Source organism: Mytilus californianus, unplaced genomic scaffold (assembly GCF_021869535.1).
Source record: "Mytilus californianus isolate M0D057914Y unplaced genomic scaffold, xbMytCali1.0.p SCAF_1, whole genome shotgun sequence".
Lineage (NCBI taxonomy): Eukaryota > Metazoa > Mollusca > Bivalvia > Mytilida > Mytilidae > Mytilus > Mytilus californianus.
In genome coordinates this window covers 84,056,519-84,080,020 of record NW_026262581.1, presented here as the reverse complement: position 1 = coordinate 84,080,020, position 23,502 = coordinate 84,056,519, and the positions used below count along the sequence as shown (strand labels likewise).

Genomic DNA, 23,502 nt, shown 5'->3' with positions numbered 1-23,502 from the left:
GAATATATCTTGATAATTTCTTTTAATTGCCGCTCTACCGTACCTTTGTGACTGGTTATTGCCAACAATTCAATTTAGATAGATACGTCGCTTAAGTTTAAACTAAATATTCAAAGACTATTAAAACCATTCACTGGAATTTTCTTCCATATCAAATAATTTTTACGTGATGAAAATTGACAGTAATCAGATATTTTATATTCATCACGTGGTTCTCCAGATTCCTGCCTTAATGTTCACTGACATAGGATCACGTAAAAACACGGAACTCTTAATTATTATATGTTCGATTTGGATTATATTTCATGGCCTTGATAATGACACTTTTTATCACTATACTTTGCAGATGAACGCTTCATTGTTCTATATCTTGAATGCTTATTTTTATCATTATCCGATGTTCTGTCTTCTTGTTTATCTATTTATATATATTTTTTGTGGGGAAAAGATATTTTAGAAGGATATTTTACAGACAAGTTCAGAAATGTCGAAATCAATGTTTGTCAGAAGTTGTCTCTTGATAAAAGTTGAAAATTTAGACAAGAGCTGTCGCTTCCAATTAATTTCTATGTCAAAGTATTTTCAAATTCATTATCAAAATTGTAGATAACAAAATACTAATATATGTTGTGTTTTAGAAGGTGTGCCCGATTAAGGATTGATATGTGTTGTCTTGTTTATTAAGTTAACGAGAATGACAGTTAAATGCTAATTTTTATTAAAAATGATTTTTTGGCAAACTTGGCGATACTATAGAAAGCGGAATAACTCTTTGACTTTATATTGGAGAAATGCTAATACTTAGTTCCTTCCCCTGATCATGTAATCTGATCTCAGAAGGCGCTTCAGTGCAGATAGAAAGTGGAAGGAAAAATTTGGAACTGAAATTGTATTTATTATTACAATCTGTGTAATTTGTGTATAAATAGTAAGTTTACATTGTGGTTTCGAGAAGAAAATGACCGTATCCTGTGGACAATTATATAACATCAATATGGTATTTGACATCGGATATTTATATAGCCGTTATTTGCCGTAATTTGCAATTGTGTCTAGTGAGTGATTTTGAGTCAGCTGAAGCGCCGGATATTTTAAATTCTATAGTTTATTTAGACAGAATTTAATTTTACGATGATAATTGTCGTAGTTGGTAGTTTAGGTGGCACGGTAGTATTTCCTGGCCCATAAGGGATAATGATAGCCTTTTTAAACTTTTCACCACTTTCTAGCACTGCCCAAAATTCTATATACACAGTTTACTGAAGTACTTTCATTATAATTTTCAGAAATGAATTTAAATATGTATCATGACCGTTTACTTTTTTTGCTATCTTTAAAAACCTAAGGCCACTAGTGCTTTTAGGTCTTTTATCATGCAGTGAATACAAAATTTAAAAAAATTCTCAAAAATTCATTTTCACCTGTATGTAAAATTATTTCATATTTTTCTACACCTGATTCATCCCTCAGTTTGGGAAAATATGTTCAGTTGATACTGTATTTTTTGTCCAATCACACTGTTCAAATACATTGACTTAGGTAGGGTACACAAAAGAGCAACCTAAATTCCGGAATGCAAATACTACCGTGCTACCTTAACCAAGACATCACAAACTTGAAACCAGTCATAACACCTATGATGCATAGACTTCTTACTAGGAAACATATTACAATAAAGAATACTAGTCTGCACTTATTCCTTACCCCAAAAAATTTAAAGATTATACCCCTACCCCAGCTGGCAGATTTTACCTTTTTTTTCATCCTGCCATTTTTACTTAAGGAGTGAACAAAACCCAAATATATGATGTTTCAAATCAACACAGAAGTAAAACATGATGATTCAGGAGGAATTATTGGATTGCCAACTCTATTTATAGTTAATCTGACTGAAAGAAACAGTTTAAGCACCAAATCATGAAAAATGATAGTAAAGTCCATTCCACATTTTACAGCATGCCTTACATTCCTTTAAGCATTTCCAGATCATGAAGGCAATTTAACAAGATTCTTTAGATGGCAGTTAACTATTATTCTAAAGTCTTTTTGACAATACATGTACTAGAATATATCTCTAAGATGACTGTTTGTCTATTTCTCATGTATGCATTAAGTTAAATTATGTCCCCTTAAATAATCAATTTACCTTTATTGTTTATTTCAGGGTCAGAAAATCAAAACAATTCATCATATTTGCATGGAAAATGAATAAACTATTTAATCTTGCTGATATACAATCTTAATCACATTGTTTGTCCAAATAATTGTCTTGTCAATGTAAAGAAACCCCTAATACTATCTCTATTTCAGCTAAATATGAGGGCTAAATGAATAAGTAAGGACCCCTAAACCACTTACTGGTTCCAAAAAAGCTCACACTGGTGCCATGTTACCACAGAACTACAAATTAAACCTAAAGAAAACTAGTATAGCTGTACTTGTGTGGAAAAAAAAAAAAATTATGCACTTTACTTATTTCGGTGAAAATTATAGGACGTACAGACAACTAAAATATGTCGCGTCTCAAATTCCAGTTGTTGCACATGTGTCAGACACTGCGAAAAGTTAAAGCAAACATTTATTATTAAAAATGTACTGCAAGTTACATAAAAAATAATCAAATTTTACTTTCTAGGTAAATTTTTACATTATTACCCACAGATCAGGCAAAATTTGCTGAATCAGCAATTTTCACTCCCAGGGGTGGAATTTAAGAGCTGTTTTTATTCTAGTTGCCCTTAATCAACTTTTTATTGATAAACTTACAAATTGTATAGGTGAAAAAAGGACCTCTATTGATTTATTGTAAACATATATATTCCAGTTAAGGTGGCACGGTAGTATTTCCTGGCCCATAAGGGATAATGATAGCCTTTTTAAACTTTTCACCACTTTCTAGCACTGCCCAAAATTCTATATACACAGTTTACTGAAGTACTTTCATTATAATTTTCAGAAATGAATTTAAATATGTATCATGACCGTTTACTTTTTTTGCTATCTTTAAAAACCTAAGGCCACTAGTGCTTTTAGGTCTTTTATCATGCAGTGAATACAAAATTTAAAAAAATTCTCAAAAATTCATTTTCACCTGTATGTAAAATTATTTCATATTTTTCTACACCTGATTCATCCCTCAGTTTGGGAAAATATGTTCAGTTGATACTGTATTTTTTGTCCAATCACACTGTTCAAATACATTGACTTAGGTAGGGTACACAAAAGAGCAACCTAAATTCCGGAATGCAAATACTACCGTGCTACCTTTACACGTTCACAGATTGGGAACGTTTATTCATAATCGAAAGACCTAACATAATTTCACTTAGGATCGCAATAACTATGTTGATGGTGTTCCGTTCCACTATGGTGTTGGTATACCAAAATATTTTCGAAACACTAGAAGGGCAATACAAGAAGACAGCTTATCGCAGTTAAGTATTGGACATGTTTTATTTATATATTTTGTTGAAAGCTATTAAGTTATAGGAAAATTACTCGGGAATTTACCAATTTGATATAGTGACAAATGGCAGTCAATTACTTTTGTATTATTCATTTTATTTCAAAAATTGGGGGTATAACCTGGGTATCATATGCCACACATAGTTTACGCAACTATAGTATATTATGGACAGGTTTTTATTTATTTATTTATTTGTTAAAGCTATTAAGTTCGAGGGAAATTACCCATAAACATGCTTTTACAGAACAATTCGAGTCAATCTTCAATTTCTTTCAAAACTGGGGGTATAACTTGGGTATTATATGCCACAAATAGTTTTATGTAACTATGGTATATTATATCAGAATTATTTGTTTCAATATTAATTATATTAAAATCGAGGGTCTTTTAACCGGAGTGTTATATCCCAACAGTTTTTATTATAACAGAACACGTTATATTCCTTTGATACTTTCTCGCGTGTTTGTATCAAATCGGGACCACACATAGGAGCAGAAGATAAATAAACAAACTCATACACTATACGGCTTGTAATTGAAAGTCATGATAGTAACAACACAGCTGCATCATCCATCAATTTTAACGGTCATTCAGACAGTCTGCTAAGGTTTATAAAAACATTTAAGATAAAACTATTGAACAACCTTAACCCTAACAAATTAAAACACAGCTGCATATTACATTAATTTTAACGGTCATTCAGACAGTCTGCTAGGGTTCATGAGTACAACTAAGATAAATTTATTTATCAATCCTTATCATAGCAAATTAGGTGGGCAATTAAATACTGCGAATATTTACAGAGCTTGGGTCTTCTTCTTGAGTTTTATTATAATTGTAACATTATACATGTAGACTTTCAACACCAAAAATCATTGTAATTAGAATTCACACATGTATTAGTTAATAGTGCATATGACACATGTATATAATATGATTGATTTTTATTTTATTTTTTCTTAAATTTTGTACTTGAATACATTGTGTACTTTAAGCAGGTGTTATGGCACCTACATGAATTTATGAGGCTCTAGTACAAATGGTGCTTTGATGAGCCACCTAGATAAATAGTGTACTTGGATACATTTATGTACTTAACACAAGTGCATCTGAATCTATGAGGCTCTAGTACAGATGGTGCTTTGATGAGCAATGCCCATATGGCATTTATATAGATTTGTTGTGCTTGAGTACATATTTGTATTCAGGATGGGTGCATATAACATTTAGATGAATTCTATGAGGCTCTAGTACAGATGGTGCTTTGATGAGCAGTGCCCATATGGCACTTAGATAGATTTGTTGTGTTTGAGTACATACTGTATTTAGGTTTGAGTGCATATAGCATTTAGATGAATTTGTGACGCTCTAGTACAAATGGTGCTTTGATGAGCAGTGCTTAGGGTACTTATATCAATTCTGTTGTGGTTGATAAAATATAAAATCGAGAGCCTTATAACCTGAGTATCATATGCCAACACTTTTTTGTTAACTATGGTATATTATAACAGAATACTTTTGTCAAGGGGCTTCCTGGCCAATGCATGGATTAAAAAACGTCATATCTTATTAAATATCTATTATGTAAAAGTTCATACTTATATATATAGGTTGATTTTCTGAGCACTTTAGTTGGAGAGCCTAGGTGGTCTAGCACGTCGGGCACAGTGCAAGGCGATTTGACGCCATGATATATCAGTAGCATGAGTTCAAAACCCGGCCAGTGAAGAACCGCAAATTTTCAGATCCAACATTGTTCGGCTGATTTTTAGACGAATTATATAATATATTACACACATAAATATCATGGATACATTTTAACTATAACTGCGTACAACATACAGCAAATACATGTCGCTAGTCAACAATCTCAAACTTCATATTCTTTGGATACTTTCTCACGTATCAAAGTAGCAGTCACCTCGAGACCACACAACTATAGGCACAGAATATAAACAAACAAAGTCATAAACTATACGACTTGTAATTAAAAGTGCTAGAGTTAAAACACAGCTGCATCATACATTAACTTTCGTGGTCATTCAGACAGTCTAGTAGTGGTCATTAAAACAATTAAGATAAAATCATTTAACAACCCGGACAAAAGCAAATTAAAACACAGCTGCATCATACATTAATTTTAACAGTTAATCAGTCTGTCTGCTAGGGTTCATGAAAGAATTATTTAACAACCCTGAATGTTGCTTTGATGAGCAATGCATGGTCATATGACAATTGCTCTAGTACAAATGGTGCTTTGTTGAGCAGTGCATGATCATATGGCACTTAGATAATTTAATGATGCTGTAGTACAAATGGTGCTTTGATGAGCAGTGCATGGTCATATGGCACTTGCTCTAGTACAAATGGTGCTTTGATGAGCAGTATATGGTCATATGGCACTTAGATAATTTAATGATGCTCTAGAACAAATGGTGCCTTGATGAGCAGTGCATGGTCATATGGCACTTGCTCTAGTACAAATGGTGCTTTGATGAGCAGTGCATGGTCATATATCACTAATACTAATTTATGATGCTCTAGTACAAATGGTGCTTTGATGAGCAATGCATGGTCATATGGCACTTGCTCTAGTACAAATGGTGCTTTGATGAGCAGTGCATGGTCATATGGCACTAATACTAATTTATGATGCTCTAGTACAAATGGTGCTTTGATGAGCAATGCATGTTGAATATAACATAACGATGAATTAATGATGCTCTAGTACAAATGGTGCTTTGACGAGCAGTGCATGGTCATATGGCACTTACTCTAGTACAAATGGTGCTTTGATGAGTAGTGCATGGTGCATATGGGAGTTATACTAATTTATAATGCTCTAGTACAAATGGTGCTTTGATGAGCAATGCATGGTGCATATGGCACTTATATTAATTTATGATGTTCTAGTACAAATGGTGCTTTGATGAGCAATGCATGGTGCATATGACAACTATTAATTTATGGTGCTCTAGTACAAATGGTGCTTTGATGAGCAGTGCATGGTGAATATGACATAAAGTTGAATTAATGATGCTCCAGTACAAATGGTTGATTTGAATAGCAGTGCATAGTCATATGGCGCTTAGATAATTAAATGATGTTTTAGTACAAATGGCGCTTTGATGAGCAATGCATGGTGAATATTGCACTTATATTAATTTATGATGCTCTTGTACAAATGGTGCTTGATGAGCAGTGCATGGTGCATATACATGTAGCACTTATATACTAATTTATGATGCTCTAGTGCAAATGGTGCTTTGATGAGCAGTGCATGGTGCATATGGCATTTAGATAATTTAATGATGCTCTAGTACAAATGGTGATTTGATGAAAGTGCATGGTGCATATGGCACTTAGATAATTCAATGCTGCTCTAGTACAAATTATGCTTTGATGAGCAGTGCATGGTCATAAAGCATTTAGATAATTCAGTGATGCTCTAGTACAAATGGTGCTTTGATGAGCAATAAACAGTGCATATGGCACTTATATAGATTGTTGTGCTTATGTACATACTGTATTTTTGATTAGTGCACATTTTACATTCTCTTTCAGCTTTTCCCTCATCAGAGGACTTTGCAATTACATAAAACAAGTACTCGTAAAAGGCGGAGGCTGGGCAAGTTAATGGGAAACATAGGCAGTTCTGATCTGGGGTGGTTGTACCTTACAATGACATAAAATGTTGCAGCACCAATCATCACACAAACTGTTGTTACAATTCTCAGAAGTACTGGTGTAATACAAGGAAAGGACGCAAATACATCAGATCTAACTTTAATACCAGCACTGACAAACCGGTCGTGTTAATTCCATGTTGCCACTAACGCAAAGTAACACTACATTAAATGCAACAGATATGACGACCCCATAACTGGAACCCACATCAAATATGAATGTTAACCCATCATCTGAGAGCAGCAATCATTCGTGCTCAAATGTTATAAGAAGAGGCTGCTAACAGTGTTCGGCATCAATTGGAGGAACTCCGAAAAAAATGGCAAGATGCCTTTTACATTTATGGGGCAACTTATTCTCAACAATATTCTAATGAATCACCTAAAATTATGAAATATGCTACTACCATTGTACATTCAAATTTTTTGCCAGATGTTTTCTTCAAATGTTTTATATTGTATTAATTAGTAAATGCATATTTTTGTATGTGGTGTATTATAGATACGTGTATGTAGAAAAGAACTATTTTTGATGTCATTGTATTTGACTATATCTTTTAGACATGGGGTCATGGGCTTCTGTCTGTGGATCTAAGTTAATGGTACAAGGTAGTTTGAAAAAATCATTTTATTTTTATGTATCTTTTTTCAATTTTATAAAAAGTTATTTGGATTAAAGTACAATGAATAAGTGAAGGTATAATTTTGTAGATGACTAGAAGGGAAATGGATACATGGACCTCTTTAATTCAATCATGGAGTCTCAGAATTGAATATTATAATGTTTTGTAGTTATATGATTGTTTTTGGGTTTGCCATGACAGATGGTATATACATGTAGATATAAGTCTCATAAGACGCCTTAATTGAATCTATGTCTGACACTGTGATTTAAAATAAAATCGGGACATGGGCCTCTTTCTGTTCAATCCTGTGTACATTACAGACTTAAGGTGTAATATTGTGTTGTGTAGTTAATATGATTTTTTTTGGGGGTGTTGGTTGCCATGGGGACATGGGCCTCTGGCAATCCTTAAATATTTTTAAGAGTAACGATAATCTGAGAGGATATAGGTATTATATATAAATGTCATAAGTCATTATAAAGGTTGTAATGATGCAGTGGAATAACCCGATTTTCGAAGAGTTTATTAAACCAACAGTAATGAATCATCCCCGGTTGTCATTGCAGACAATACGGGTGTCATAACTTTTTGGAATCCCCTAAAGTTTAATGACTATAAAATTACGCACTGTAATACACTATGTGGGAAATACTAATATCTTTCGTGAAATTAAGCACACAAAACTGTTTGGTAACATATCAACATAATTATATTGACATGAAACGAATAAAAACGATTTTTACTTGATTAATAACATAAAGATAAAAAATATATATTGATATAAATGGTAAATTTAGGTAAATTATGTATATTTGACGTTGGTTGCCATAGGGACATGGGCCTCTGGCAGCCATGTTGAAATCGGTTAATACATGTACATGTTATAATCATAGAATCATGAATGAAACCTCTTAGATGTAGATAATTTAGATTCATAGTGAATTTCATTTGGTAGTTGGGCTTCATTGTTTCTGAAATGTTTTGTCACAGGCTTCGATGGGGGATATTGTTACAAGGAAGGTTTTGTGTAACAATAGGATGGCGAATGTAACCCCATCTTTAATGGAATGGGTCAATAAGGTTTTGTCATTATAAACATATATGTTGTTTATAAATATGATTTATTGATTTAATTATAATACATGTTTATCATTTTGTTGATTCTTCGTCATTTTAATAATAAATGACAGTTTTCAATTCATACATAATGTTGTTTGTTATTCCTTCATCCCATCAAACAGAGCAAGCCTGTGTTGACAAAAATGCTAATTTTTATTAAAAATGATTTTTTGGCAAACTTAGCGATACTATAGAAAGCGGAATAACTCTTTGACTTTATATTGGAGAAATGCTAATACTTAGTTCCTTCCCCTGATCATGTAATCTGATCTCAGAAGGCGCTTCAGTGCAGATAGAAAGTGGAAGGAAAAATTTGGAACTGAAATTGTACCCACCATCCCTCCCTTGATAACTCATTTCAATAATATATTATTTTCAAAATAAATCATTTTAAAATTGACATATTTTAACTTTATTTAATTGGAGTATTGTTATTCAACATTATTCGGTAAGGCACATACATATTCAAGATGTCAGTGTTATATTCGAATGTAACTTCATCCTCGATGGGCGAATGTAACCCCATCTTTCATGGAATGGGTCAATAAGGTTTTGTCATTATAAACATATATGTTGTTTATAAATATGATTTATTGATTTAATTATAATACATGTTTATCATTTTGTTGATTCTTCGTCATTTTAATAATAAATGACAGTTTTCAATTCATACATAATGTTGTTTGTTATTCCTTCATCCCATCAAACAGAGCAAGCCTATGTTGACAAAAAGTGCTATATGAGTCCAAATACAAAAGACATTTTCGGGCAAAATATTTGATATTCCTTGCAGTACTTTTACTGATAGTTTTTTATCCATTTTATTGATAAGCAATTTATAGAGGGTCTCCGAATTAGTTTTTTTACTACATACGTTATTGAAGTGTATGTGTGTTTCATAAGTGAAAAACATAAAAACTAATAAGATAATAAGTTTCCAATGAAAATCCAGTCAAAAAAGCACGCTTATATTTTCCTTTTTAATGTTTTTATTCCTTATGCAATGTAAAAGATCACGAGTTTGCGCAGCTCTAAAATAAAACTTTAAACAGAATGTTTGACCATAAGTGGTCATTGCATATGTAGTTCAAGTATGCACATTCAGGGCGAGATGAATATGAACCCGACTTTGTACTAGACCGACACGCTTATCCAATTTTTTTAAAGCACTAGTTCACAAGGTAACAGTACACATGAAGACATGTCATTCTATCGGGACATATTATTCATGATATTTTGACTCTGGACCGAACATTTTTTTGCACTTACTCTTAAATATAGCTTGCTTAGCAGAGGGCTGCCAATCTTTGATTTGATACAGCCGAGGATCGAACCAAAGAACCGTAGTCGAGGCGAGTACGTTATCATACGGCCATCGAGGCGGTTATGAATAATATAAATACACTTACATGTACATGTATATTCAAACCATTTGAAACAAGAATATGTGGTCATTAGACACTGTGCTCCCTCACATTATCACATCTCTATGTTTAGTAAACCACTTAATCAGGGTAAAACCCTAATATGCTTTATAACCTTATTTTGTTTTTAATTTTAAACGGGACAGATGAATGAACAGACGTACAAACTAAGAAATAACGTCTCTTTGATATCATAAGTTTGTCATGAAAATAAAAATATTTTACTTAACACAATTGCAATCAAATATTCCATACATGTCCGTTTTTCACACGTATTTGTATAAGCTGAACGCTAAACATTTCTTAAGCACATTTTGTGAGCAATTACGTTAAATTACATTTGTACGTATGCAAACTCTTCATAAAACCCATGCGTTTTTTTATAATAAAGAAAAAAGAAGTAACTATAATTACTGATTTAGTAAAGTGTCATCAATTGTTTTCTTGAAGATACATCCTAGCAAATTATATCTTATAAAATTATACAGAAAGATGATAAAGTTCCATCAGATACAGATACATCAGTTATCTGAATTTCTCCCTCTGACAAAAGTATCTTGAAAAAATGATATAAGTATACGAAAAAAGAAGTAAGTCGTGTACACTTTTGATATTCCGGCGTGTTTGAAACCCCTGTGACAACCTTATAACTTATAAATAAAATATGAGAACATCATCTCGCTTTTGATTTAATTATTTTATTCTTTTAAGCTAAATTTTGATTTTAGAACTTTTAAGAATTTATCCTTTGAGAACTAAATATATGGGTCAAGTTAAATGACCAAGTAATGGTCGGTGCGTTTGATGACCTGTAACTGGATTAATTATTCCCTTAAAAGGTTGTTGCTTATAAAGTCAGCCAGAATCTAACAAAATATGTAAAGATTTGAAATAGAAAATTGTGTTTATTTTTGAAAAACAATTATTCCTACAAAATATGTGTGTTCGACGAGCAAAAATATCAATGAGTCTATGATCCCCTCCGTCATTGTAGGTTGTTTATGTCGAGTTTCGTCATTTTATAGGAAATCTCTAAAACAACGTGATATAACATAAAAAGGACTGAACTATGCGGATTATGAAACTGCATGATCTACTCCACCATTTTCTACATAAGGAAATGCCTGTACCAATTCAGGAATATGACAGTTGTTTTCCATTCGTTGGATGTGTTTGAAAGTTTGATTTTGTCATTTTAGAAAGGACTTTCCGTTTTGAATTACCCTTGGAGTTCGGTATTTTTGTTATTTTACTTTTTTTCTGTTCTGTGTCAAACTTGCACAACATGCACAAGGGACGTACATTTAAGAAGCGACGACAAAAGTTTTGAAAAAAAAACTAAAAAAATAAATACAAACTAGAAAAAAAACAAAGAAAAAAATAACCCTAAAAAAACCAGTGTTGATCTCTATTTTGTTCCCGCTCAAAATGTTGCTTTACATTTTAAATGAAAAATGAACTGCAATTTTGTCACAATGTAGGCACTTATGTATACATATTGTTATTTTGATGATTGTGTGGATTGGCACTTTGGATCCAATTGCACAAAACATTTTTTACTGTTTGAACAACCCGAATGAAAATTCTTCTGGCAATTGCTTTAATGGCAGCTGCAAAGGGCTGGTGTTGTATCACTGTGTCCAAACTACCCCTGCAAAAAGTGTTTGGACCCGATGGTATCTAATATCAGGCACGGTGACGGAACATCAATAGACAGACAAAAGGTAGTTTTCTGTTTATTTATTTGTTATTTTTATGATATCGAAGAATACATATACATATATAACTATTTTCTATTGTGAGATGTAATAATTTCTACAACCGTTCTAGATTAACAGAGAAATAAGTACAAATGCACGTCAAAATGACGAATTGAGTGAACCTTGCCTCGAATTTGTTTAATTTCTCGGTAATTGTTCACATGGTACGGAAAGAAAGGTACGGAAAGAAAGATATTGAGATGGAGATTGCAAAACTAGTCACTTTGAGCACCTCAATACTTGTATTTCTGTGTATGGAACGAAAGAAACGGGTCATGTCAAAATGGAAGCACCCGGTTTTGTCAATGTGTACAACCCGGTTTTGTCCTTGAATTCACAAGGCAGAACCCGGTTTTGTCAAAGAAAAAAAAATGCATAATTGCATAACATAATTGAACCTCAGCGTTTAAAAGGAGTTTTGTGGCTGGTTGGAAAACGATTTCTCACAGAGGACAACAAATTATTGATTTGAATCCTCAAACACTTGAATTCCTACTTTATTGGAACAAAAATAATTATAATTATTATTTTGCTTTGCATTTAAAAAAATACTCTTATTGCGAAATAGATAGAAATGAAGGTTAAACCGCAAATTGAGGTTTAAGCTCTCTTTATGTTTTTTTTTATATGAATTATGTAAATTTGAGTGTTTAAACTTAAAATTAGAGTTCATGGTTTTAAAAATTAAAGGACGCACATTTGATATGTGATTTTCTTGCACAACAGGATGGTTATCTTTATAAGTAATCTAGGGGTGTAATCTTTCCTATGATCGTTTAAAATAAATCTTCTTAGGGCTAAATGTTCATTATAAGGCATGATAATCAGACAAATGTATATATGCATGCAGAATCGCCATAGAAAATGAATGTTTATGGTGTGAAAAGGATTATAATAATCATGCATTAAAAATCAAATCTATTTATCCCCAATTGTAACTATAATACTAAGTATAAATTAGAATAATAGTTTCAGGCCATCGAGAAAATGCAATAATGATTATTTTATTAATAAATAAGCAATTCTGTTATCTCTCCATTGTGTTATGATTATCGTACATTGACAATATATAGGGACGGATTCAGTTTTTTTTCAAAATAGGCGTAATTCAAACGGCTTACATACCACAGAGCGTAGCGAAGCGAACAATGTTTTGGACGAATTTATGCTAAAATAAATCGTAAAGAAAAAGATTTAATATTTTTTTGGCCATCAAAAGTGGGAATGGGGGCGTGCGACCTATACGCCGCCTGGATTTGCCACTGATGTTATATAACTAAATCGTAAACCAAATTAAAATTTTATAAGAACTAAGAAACCAGGGACACCCGCGAAATTGGATGAATGTGAGTAAGATTATCATGTTTATTCGAAAAATTCACATTGATATTTTGGAATTGTCGGAATGCGAGACCAAGGGATGCAAATTCGTGGCGGCTTGAACTATTTGTATGAAGCTTTATATGTCAGAAGTTAGAAGGTTTGACTGCAACAAACCTCGTACACAGACGTTTTATGTAACGATGTTTCTATCTGTCATATATATGTCCATTGCCCTTGACATCATTTTCATGGTTCATCGATTTCCTTACAAAATGAATAGCTGATAAAGGCTGATATCTATGATCAAGGTTAACATTTCGTGTTCAAGTCCGCATCTCTAATATCATAAGTAATAGGTCAACTATATTTGCTTGTATGGCGCAAATGACTATTTATGTGACCTTGAACTTATTTTTTTGATTTATTGGTAAATGTTAAGTTTTATATTTTTTGTTGGTTTGTTTTAATGATTGTAATGTGTTCATGTCCGTCTGGCAGGTTTTATCAGACCTTGACTTTTTTTTATGGTTCCATGAACCATGTTAATTTTATGTAATACTATTATTTAATTATTTATCTTACAGACCTTCAAAATAAATTCAATAACGATCATTCCAGCAGTCGCGACATGTCAGTGCGTACAGTAACTCTTGTATAAATAATACGTAGTATTCATTTTTGTTAAAAAAAAACGCAATTGAAGTTATTTTGCCATGTATGATTAGTTTATCTCGTTCGTGTAAGCCTTAATTATGAATTGTTAGACATTTTTTTCATTCAAGAACGGTGCAATCTTGTTTGGAATTCTTGGTTGGTTTTAGCTTACCTGACCCCAAGGGAAATATGAGGTTTTTTTTCATCACTTGGCCCCTGTCGGTCGTCGTCTTCCGTTAATTTTTTACATAATTTCTCCTCTGAAATTACTGGGCTACAAAACATTTAACAAACCTTATCCGCAACCTTATGTAGCTTTTAAAAGGTCTAACGAACTTATGTTTAACTGTTTTTCATCATCATTGGGGTATCTAGTTTAAAAAGTTTTTGATGACCCCGCTTGTCAACAAAGATGGCCGACATGGCTTAAAATAGAACATAGGGGGATGCAAGTTTTGTCTATTATTTTTGTAAAACAGCTATAGATAGAGAAAATTTAACAGAAACAGATATGTTCACATTGTTGAGCTCTACCGTTTGTCCATATACATCAAAACTCTCACACGAACTCTTATAGAAGTTAATGTCCTCGAATGACAAATTTCTTCTTTTTTCCATTTCTGTCTATTATCTTGAAATATTTAAAAGTTATATCCATAGCAAAACAGCAAGACAATATATACGAATACGTCGACTTGGTCGATGTCCTTGTAAGCATTATTCACCTTTAATTGCGATTTTTACCATTTCTTTGCGTTTTTGCCAATTATCTTACAAAAATCTTCTCCTCTTTAACAATGTAATTAAACTTAGCCACAGGCTTTATTGAGGTATCTGGTTTGAAAACCCACATGATCAGCCATTTGTAAATTTGTTTTTTTGTTTCAGAATACCGGTGTTAACGTTGCTTTTCATAAAATAAACAAAACCGGGTTCTATACATAGACAAAACCGGGTCATTGTGTAATAAACAACATTGACAAAACCGGGCGCTTCTGTTTTGACATGACCCATTTCTTTCGTTCCATTCGCAGAAATACAAGTATTTAGGTGCTCAAAGTGACTAGTTTTGCAATCTCCATGTCAATATCTTTCTTTCCGTACCATGTGAACAATTTAACGAGAAATTAAACAAATTCGAGGTAAGGTTCACATAATTTGTCATTTTGACGTGCATTTTTACTTATTTCTCCGTTAACCTAGAACGGTTGTAGAAATTATTACATCTCACAATAGAAAATAGTTATATACGTATATATATTCTTCGATATCATAAAAACAACAAATAAAAAAACAGAAAACTACCTTTTCTCTGTCTATTGATGTTCCGTCACCGTGCCGGATATTAGATACCATCGAGTCCAAACATTTTTTGCCAGGGTAATTTAGACATAGAGGGTATATCGTGTGATGAAAGTAAGAATTATATCATTATCATTTATACACAAAGAAAAAGTTGTATTCGTTTATCTCCTGTAATAATTTAATACTTTTGTCCTTGAGAGCCAATTACCAATATATAAACTGCTTTACTTCATATTAAGATCGGGATGCAAATATTAGAGTTCGAATGGTAAATTAAGGCGGTATTATAATTTAATTATCTTATGTCATGATTATTGTACTCAGCAGACCGTCCACAAATATTGTGCTACTGAAGGTTTTGTTAGTATTGTTCATGATTCGAAACTCTGCTTTTTTTGAATATTATATCTGATAACAAAACGTATTAATGATTAACTGTTTCAGCGTGCAGCACAGGAAAATATGGGTTGGATTGTTCTGAATCTTGTGATGGTTGTATTGAAAGTAAATGTGATCGTTTGAATGGTGATTGTTTTTATAGTTATGGATGTAAACCAGGCTATGAGTATGGACGATACTGTAATAGGAGTAAGTAATACTTGCTTATAAAACTTCCATTCTGTTAAACCAGCAAACTATATCCAAGTAATACAACTTTATACGAACGACTAGACCTAATAAAAATGTAATGGTCATTTGTACATGATGTAGGTCTAACTATCATCATTTACCGTGTCGTTCAACGTCTAAAAGAACTTAAAACAACCGCTTCTTACATATATACATATTTTTTGGTAAGTTATAGATAATGCATTTTTTAAGGTTTTTCTTGTCGTAGAACACACCAAGGGGTGTCAGGATTGATCAAATGAAAGACCGACCGCAGGGAGGACTTTCTTTGGGCAATCATGACACCCCGAGGTGTGTTCTACGACAAGAAAAAGACACAAATGAATTGTTACCATCTGATAAAGGTGTATGAAAAAAACAAGATACTTTGTAAGTAATTTATTGTACCAACTTAGTTTATCGAAAGGGGGAGGTGCTGTGTTTTTTTTTTTGTCTATTTGTAATAACATTTCATCGCGGAAAAGTGATTATTTTTTCAACAATTTTAATTGAATCGAATGAAATATTCAGAATGATTTTCTTTTGAATAGCAATACATTTTTTAACAGATAATCAGGATATAATTATTACCCTTCCCCAACCCGACCTCATTGTGAGGTACATGAATGTTATTCAATAGAATATAAGAATATTTTATTAGTTAATCATTTGATAGAGTAAAAGGTATACATAAATGTAAAAAAGTTAAGAACTGACACGAAGGGGGTACGAAATCGTGATACATGTACATGTTACACGAAAACGAATATCAATACATGTAGGCCACAGTATGATTTCCTATTCAGTGTGTATCGTCCTGAACATGCATGAAATATTTGCCACTGGACGTTAAGTAACCATCAATCAATCAACCTATTAAGTGTGAATCAATAAGATTTTCAAAATCTTACACACGAATATGTTAAATCTGGCTTTATTTTAAAGTGTTATGAAAGTTTTACATTAGAATTCATCTCGCATATATGATAATGTCTCTGTATTGTAGCGATAAATTAACAAAACTTCACATTATTGTTTCTAAAATTAAAATTCGGGCAATGACGATTTTTTTTAAACCTATCATAGATTGAACTTTAAAAAATAAATTCCCAAATCGGCAACAAAAACTATCAGACGAATATAATTTTGAAGTAAATTATAGTTTGCATTTTTATCAAGAAAAATAATGACATCACACATATGATTATTTTATGCCTTGGAGAATATTTCATTGAAACATGGTATCGTCCGGGTTGATTCTTCGAAAGAATAACCTATCGTTCTGGAAGAAATAACTCCATATAAGTATATAAAGAAATAATAAATCCCTTATCGTAGATAAGATACTCTTTTAGATTGAATGAAAAATAGTTCTATTATCAGCTATCATCGAGGTTGAAAATATCAAAGTATGCACCAGAATTATAAGTCAATGTTTTCTGTAGTACCATGCATTACTACAACAAAGCACGATTATATATGCTATCGATGAAAAGAGTATTAAGAAACTACAAAACCAAAATATTCTTTAACAAGTTTAAGTAAAAAGTCTTAAAGAAAAATGAATCCTGACGCAACAAAAGGTCAATGATATATGTATCATACCAAGAAGATGGTGCAATAAAATCGTATTGACAAATTTTCGGCTCAACAAATGGCGATCTTCAAATGTAATAGAATACTAGTTGTTTGTGTAAACATCTTCGTATATTACCATCTTCTATCACTCTCGTTGCGGAAATCTTTAGACTATATAATGTTGTCCGTATTTGCACAATATCGCCTATTCTAGACGGTTCGATACAAATTTTGCTTGTAAAACGAAACAAGTATTATAACACACCAATGTAATACTTCAGGTAATTAAGAATTTCATTTTGACAATTTCTATAATTGCAGCTCTTTAAAGTTTGTAAAGGAACACACAAAAAACATAGTTCCATAATACAGCGTAATAACACATAAAAAGAGACTTAACTATGCGGAAAAAGGAAACAGCATGATCTTCTCTGTTAAACTTGAAATTCCTGATTATATATCATCAGGACTCTTTCAAACTTGCACACGAGACATATATTCAAGCAGGCAACAACGACAAAACGTTTGGATCAAAACCTTAAGAAATAAAAACTATAACAAAAACGAAGAAAAACAAACATGACTGATCTATATGTTGCTCTTACTCAAAATGTTGCTTTACGTTTAAAATAAAGAATGTACTGCGATTTTGTCACAATGTACACACATATATATGCATATTGTTGTTTTGAAGCTTGTGTGGATTGGCACTTTGAAGCCAATTGCACAAAAATGTGTCACTGTTTGAACAACCCGTGTAAACATTTCAGTGGTAATTGCTTTGATGGCGGCTTCAAAAAGGGCTGGCATGGTAAATCGTGTGATGATCTACGAATATTGTGTTACAATAGGTGTTGTTAGTGTTGTTCATGATACGAAACTCTCCGTGTTTGAATATTATATCTGATAACAAAATGTATTAATATTTAGCTACTCCAAAGTGCGACAAAGGCAAATTTGGGTTGTATTGTAATGAATCTTGTGATGGCTGTATTGAAAGTATATGTAATCGTTGTGATGGTGTATGTATTGATAGTAGTGGATGTAAACCAGGGTATGAATATGGACCGTACTGTAATAAGAGTAAGTAATGCTTGCTTATAAGGCTTCCATTTCCGTTAAACCAACAAACTATACCAAGGATTACAACTTTATACGAACGACTAGACCGAACAAAAATGTTATGGTCATATAGAGGTCTTAATTTCATCATTCATCGTGTCAGTCAACTTCTAAAAAAAATTGAAACAACAGCTCCTTACATATATACAAATGTTTTGTAAAGAAATAATAAATCCCTTATCGATGATAAGATGCTGTTTTAGAATAAACAAAAAATAATTATATTTTCAGCTCTAGTCGGAAATATCAGAGTATGCACCAGAATTATAAGTCAGTGTTTTTTGTAGTACAAGACATTATTCCAACAAAGCAGGATTATATATGCAATCGATGAAAAGAGTATAAAGAAATATTCGTCTATATAGGTTTACAACACCAAAATATTCTTTAAGTAATATGTGTTACACAGAAAAATGAATGCTAGCGCAACAAATGTTCAATTGTATATACATACGAAGAAGATGAGATTATGAAATCGTATTGACAAATTTTCGGCTCAACAAATGGCCTTCTTTTGTGTCTATTTATCAAATGAAAAACAATACTAGGTGTTTATGTTAACTTTTTCGTATATTACCATCTTCTATAACTTTCGTTGCGTATATCTCAGGGTTTTTATAATGTTGTCCTTATCTGTATAATATCGCCTATTTTAGACTGTCTGATACAAATTTTTCTCGAAAAACCAAACACACCAATGTTATACTTCGGGTAATTAAGAATTTCATTTTGACAATTCTTTCAATTTCTGCTCTTCAAAATTTTATAATGAACACATTTGTCAAGTAACAATAAAAAATAAACATAGTTTCATAATACAACGTAATGTGGAACATAAAAAGAGACTGAACAATGTGGAATATGAAACTTCATGATCTAGTCTGTAAAGAATGAAACCCCTGATAATCTATCATCAGGACTATTTCAAACTTGCACACGGGACATAAATTTCAGTAGACAACAACGACTAAACCTTTTTGAAAAAACTTTAAAAAAAATTCAAACATTGACAAACTAGAACAAAAAAAAATCCTAAAAAAACCAGTGCTGATCTTTATTTTGCTCCCACTCAAAATGTTGCTTTACTTTTAAAATGAAGAATATACTGCGATCTTCTCACGATGTACGCACATATATATGCATATTGTTGTTTTGAAGCTTGTATGAATTGGCACTTTGGAACCAATTGCACAAAAATTTGTTACTGTTTGAACAACCCGTGTGAAAAAAACAGTGGTATTTGCTCTGATGGCGGCTGCAAAAAGGGCTGGCATGGTCAATCGTGTGATGAAGGTAAGAATTATATCACTATGATCATATATGCACAAAGAAATTGTTGTTTTCTTTTATATCCTGCAATATTTTAATACGTTTATTCTGAAAAGTCGTATACTAATATCAACTGCTTTTATTTATAATAAGATCGTGATGCATATATTAGAGTTCGAATGGTAAATTAAGGCGATGGTGTTATGAATGATCTAATTAATTAATGTCATGATTATTGTACTTTACAGTCCGTTTGCAAGTATTGTGCTTCATAAGGTGTTGTTAGTGTTGTTCGTGATACGAAACTCAGCGTGTTTAAATATTCTATCTGATAACAAAATATATTGGTAATTAACTTTTTCAGAGTGTAGCAAAGGAACATTTGGGTTGGATTGTTCTGAATCTTGTGATGGTTGTATTGAAAGTGCATGTGATCGTTTTAATGGTGAATGTGTTGATAGTAGTGGATGTAAACCAGGCTATGAGCATGGACCGTACTGTAATAAAAGTGAGTAATGCTTGCTTATGATAATTCCATTACCGTTAAACAAGCAACCTTATATCCAAGTTATACAACTGTATACGAAAGAGGAGACCTAACACAAATGTTGTGGTCATATGTAGGTATAATTTTTATCATTAACATTGTCGTTCCACTTCTAAAAGACCTTAAAACAACTGCTCCTTACACACATACATATGTTTGATAAAGAAATAATAAATCCCTGATCGTAGATAAGATACTCTTTTGGATCAAATGAAAATAATTCTATTTTCAGCTATCGTTGAATTTGGAAATATCAAAGTTAACACCAGAATTAAACTCAATGTTTTCTGTAGTAGAAGACATTACTCCAACAAACCATGAATATATACAATCAATGAAAATATTATTAAGAAATCTTCGTTAGGTCTATAAAGCAAAACATTCTTTTAGTAAAATGTTTTAAAGAAAAATTAATGCTGACGCAACAAATGTTAACGGATATATATATATGTATGTATATATGAAGATAGTGATGTTATAAAATCGTATTGACAAATTTTCGCTCAATAAATGCCAATCTTCAGTGTCAATTTTTTATCAAATCTAATTTAATACTAGGTATTTATTGTTTAAATATACATTTAAGAAGATCATTTTGATCTGAACAGTTCTCAAAAACTGAACAGTATCAACTTCATTGAACTTTTGGTGGATAGTTGTCTCATTGGCAATCATACCAAGTCTCTTAATTTTATATAAATTAACCATGTTAATTATCAAGCCATTTGTTTGGTTTTTTTTTTTTCATTCAATTTTCAGACATTTTTCCACTGCAGAAAATCAGTACTGTTCCGACAATTGGCTTGCAATTAAAATCTGCAAGTCTATGTTTAAACTTTTCAGTAGTTGTTATTTATCTGTACAGATTAACAACAGACTGAATTGACTACAAGCAAGTTGTCTTACAGTCCTTGGATGGTGTAAACTTCCCACTAACACCATACACCATTACACCATTCAGCATACACCATTACACCATACACCCTGTGCCATTACACCATATACGTTACACCTTTGCACCCTACACCTTACACATTACACCATAATGCAGTTTAATTTCAAGTAAAGCGTGCAACTACAAAATTATTTATTTATTTTAGAAAACAAATTTTGATCACAATATTGTAAATTAATGTACAAAATTAACAATCAGTTCAATATTTTGCATAGTTTTAAATGTCGTACACCATTCATTCACACCATACCCGATCGCACGTTACACCATTACACCATTCCCCTTACACCATACACCATAGAACCATACACCTTCTACCATTGCACCATATGCCATACACCATTACACCATACACGTTTTTTTTTTTTGGAAGTTTACACCATCCAAGGGCTGTAACCGTACGGAATTCACTAATGTCAATAAATCTGAAAATTGACTGAAAGACTGAACATGACTAAATTATTTATTGTTCAGACATTTGAGATGATGTAATGATGAAAATGACCGTTCCTGACTACCATGTGTTTACTAGTGTCAGGCTGTTTGTTTTCTTGTTTGAGTTGTGTATTTTCCACAGTTTGTAGAGATGGTTCTTTCGGTGGAAATTGTCTAAGAAACTGTTCAACAAATTGTGTTTTGCACCCTTCTAATCACTTAACAGGAGAATGTGAAGGGTGTATCAACGGGTAGAAAATATTCAACTGCACAACAGGCTTGTTATAATGTGTTTAACTGTTGATGAATACAACACGTATACAAACGTTTTTTCTTCGACTTATCCCTTGGTTTCTTCTGCCTCTCTTTGTGAAGCGAAATATTCATAGATAAGTACATGCTATTTCCTTAAATTTGATAACAATGCCTTTGTTATGATCTAGCTAGAAGTTTTTCATGTTTTTGTAATATTTTTTTCCGATGCTTTACACTTTGATTTGTAGATACTCAGATGTCTCTCCCTGCTAGTTCTGGTACGGCCATCAGAGGAGGCATAAGTGCTGCCATTATGATCATTATTATAAAGATCTTCGAAGTAAATTATGTTATATGATATATAAATTTATAAGTAGAACTCTATGCACAAAACTTTTGCTGAAATGGTGCATTCATATGGTTGCAGGATTATTCATTGTAAAGACAATAAAACGTCAAAAGTTATGTCAAATTTGCAGATTGAATGTGTCGATTTCAAAGTAGATAACTAATAAAATATCTATCAATTTACAAGGATTTTCATATATGAAAATATGAAGATCTAGTATAATTGTCAATGAGACAACTCTCCACCAGAGACCATATGACGTAGAAGTTAACAACTATAGTTCACCGTATAGTGTTCAACAATGAGTAAAAACCATACCACATATGAAGCGATGAAAGGCCCCATAGTGACAAATTTAAGACAACTCAAACGCGACAACTTAAGGCCTAATCTACATGATCTATGAACAAAACAATTTGTGAAAAAATGATATTCAGCAACAAAGTACTTCATGTACCACTAAATTACAGACTCATGATTTGCAACAGGCATATACACAATGTAGCGGGATTAAACATGCTTGTTTCAGAGAAGAAGATTTTTGAAAAAGTAATTTGACTTTCACAAAAAATGTAAAAAAAAAAATGTTTTAAGGGCAATAACTCATCAAGGGGTCAATTGACTATTTTGATCATGTTGACTTATTTGCAGATCTTACTTAGCTGAACATTTATTGCCATTTATACTTTCCCTCTATCTATTATAATATTAAAGAAAATAACCAAAAACAGTAAAATTTAATAAAAATAAACTATTTCTAACAGTAACCCAACAATGGGTTGTCGAACTCGTCTGAAAATTTCATAACAGATAGATCATGCCCCATTTATCACTTTAACTCTCTTTCGCTTTTGCTCTAACTGCTGTAGTTTTTGAAATACATGTGTATAAGCCAAAAACTGCTTTTGTCCCCTATGTTCTATTTTTAGCCATGGCGGCCATGTTTATTGATGGATCAAATCTTCGGATATAATTTATAAACTAGATACCCTAAGGAACATTCAGTTAAAGTTAAGAAGC

The 23,502-nt window shown here is 32.2% G+C and overlaps 1 protein-coding gene across 1 annotated transcript in view; it reads left to right on the top strand.

The window, feature by feature from the left end:
• LOC127738209 (multiple epidermal growth factor-like domains protein 10) overlaps positions 1 to 22,661 on the top strand; it is a 59,324-nt gene extending 36,663 nt beyond the window's left edge. The window contains exons 6-10 of the mRNA XM_052249381.1: positions 15,808 to 15,951; positions 18,481 to 18,633; positions 19,831 to 19,965; positions 20,306 to 20,449; positions 22,382 to 22,661. Coding sequence (XP_052105341.1) covers positions 15,808 to 15,951; positions 18,481 to 18,633; positions 19,831 to 19,965; positions 20,306 to 20,449; positions 22,382 to 22,491 — 686 coding nt within the window. The 3' untranslated portion in view covers positions 22,492 to 22,661. The remainder of the gene's footprint in view (positions 1 to 15,807; positions 15,952 to 18,480; positions 18,634 to 19,830; positions 19,966 to 20,305; positions 20,450 to 22,381) is intronic.
• The last annotated feature ends 841 nt before the right edge of the window (positions 22,662 to 23,502 follow it).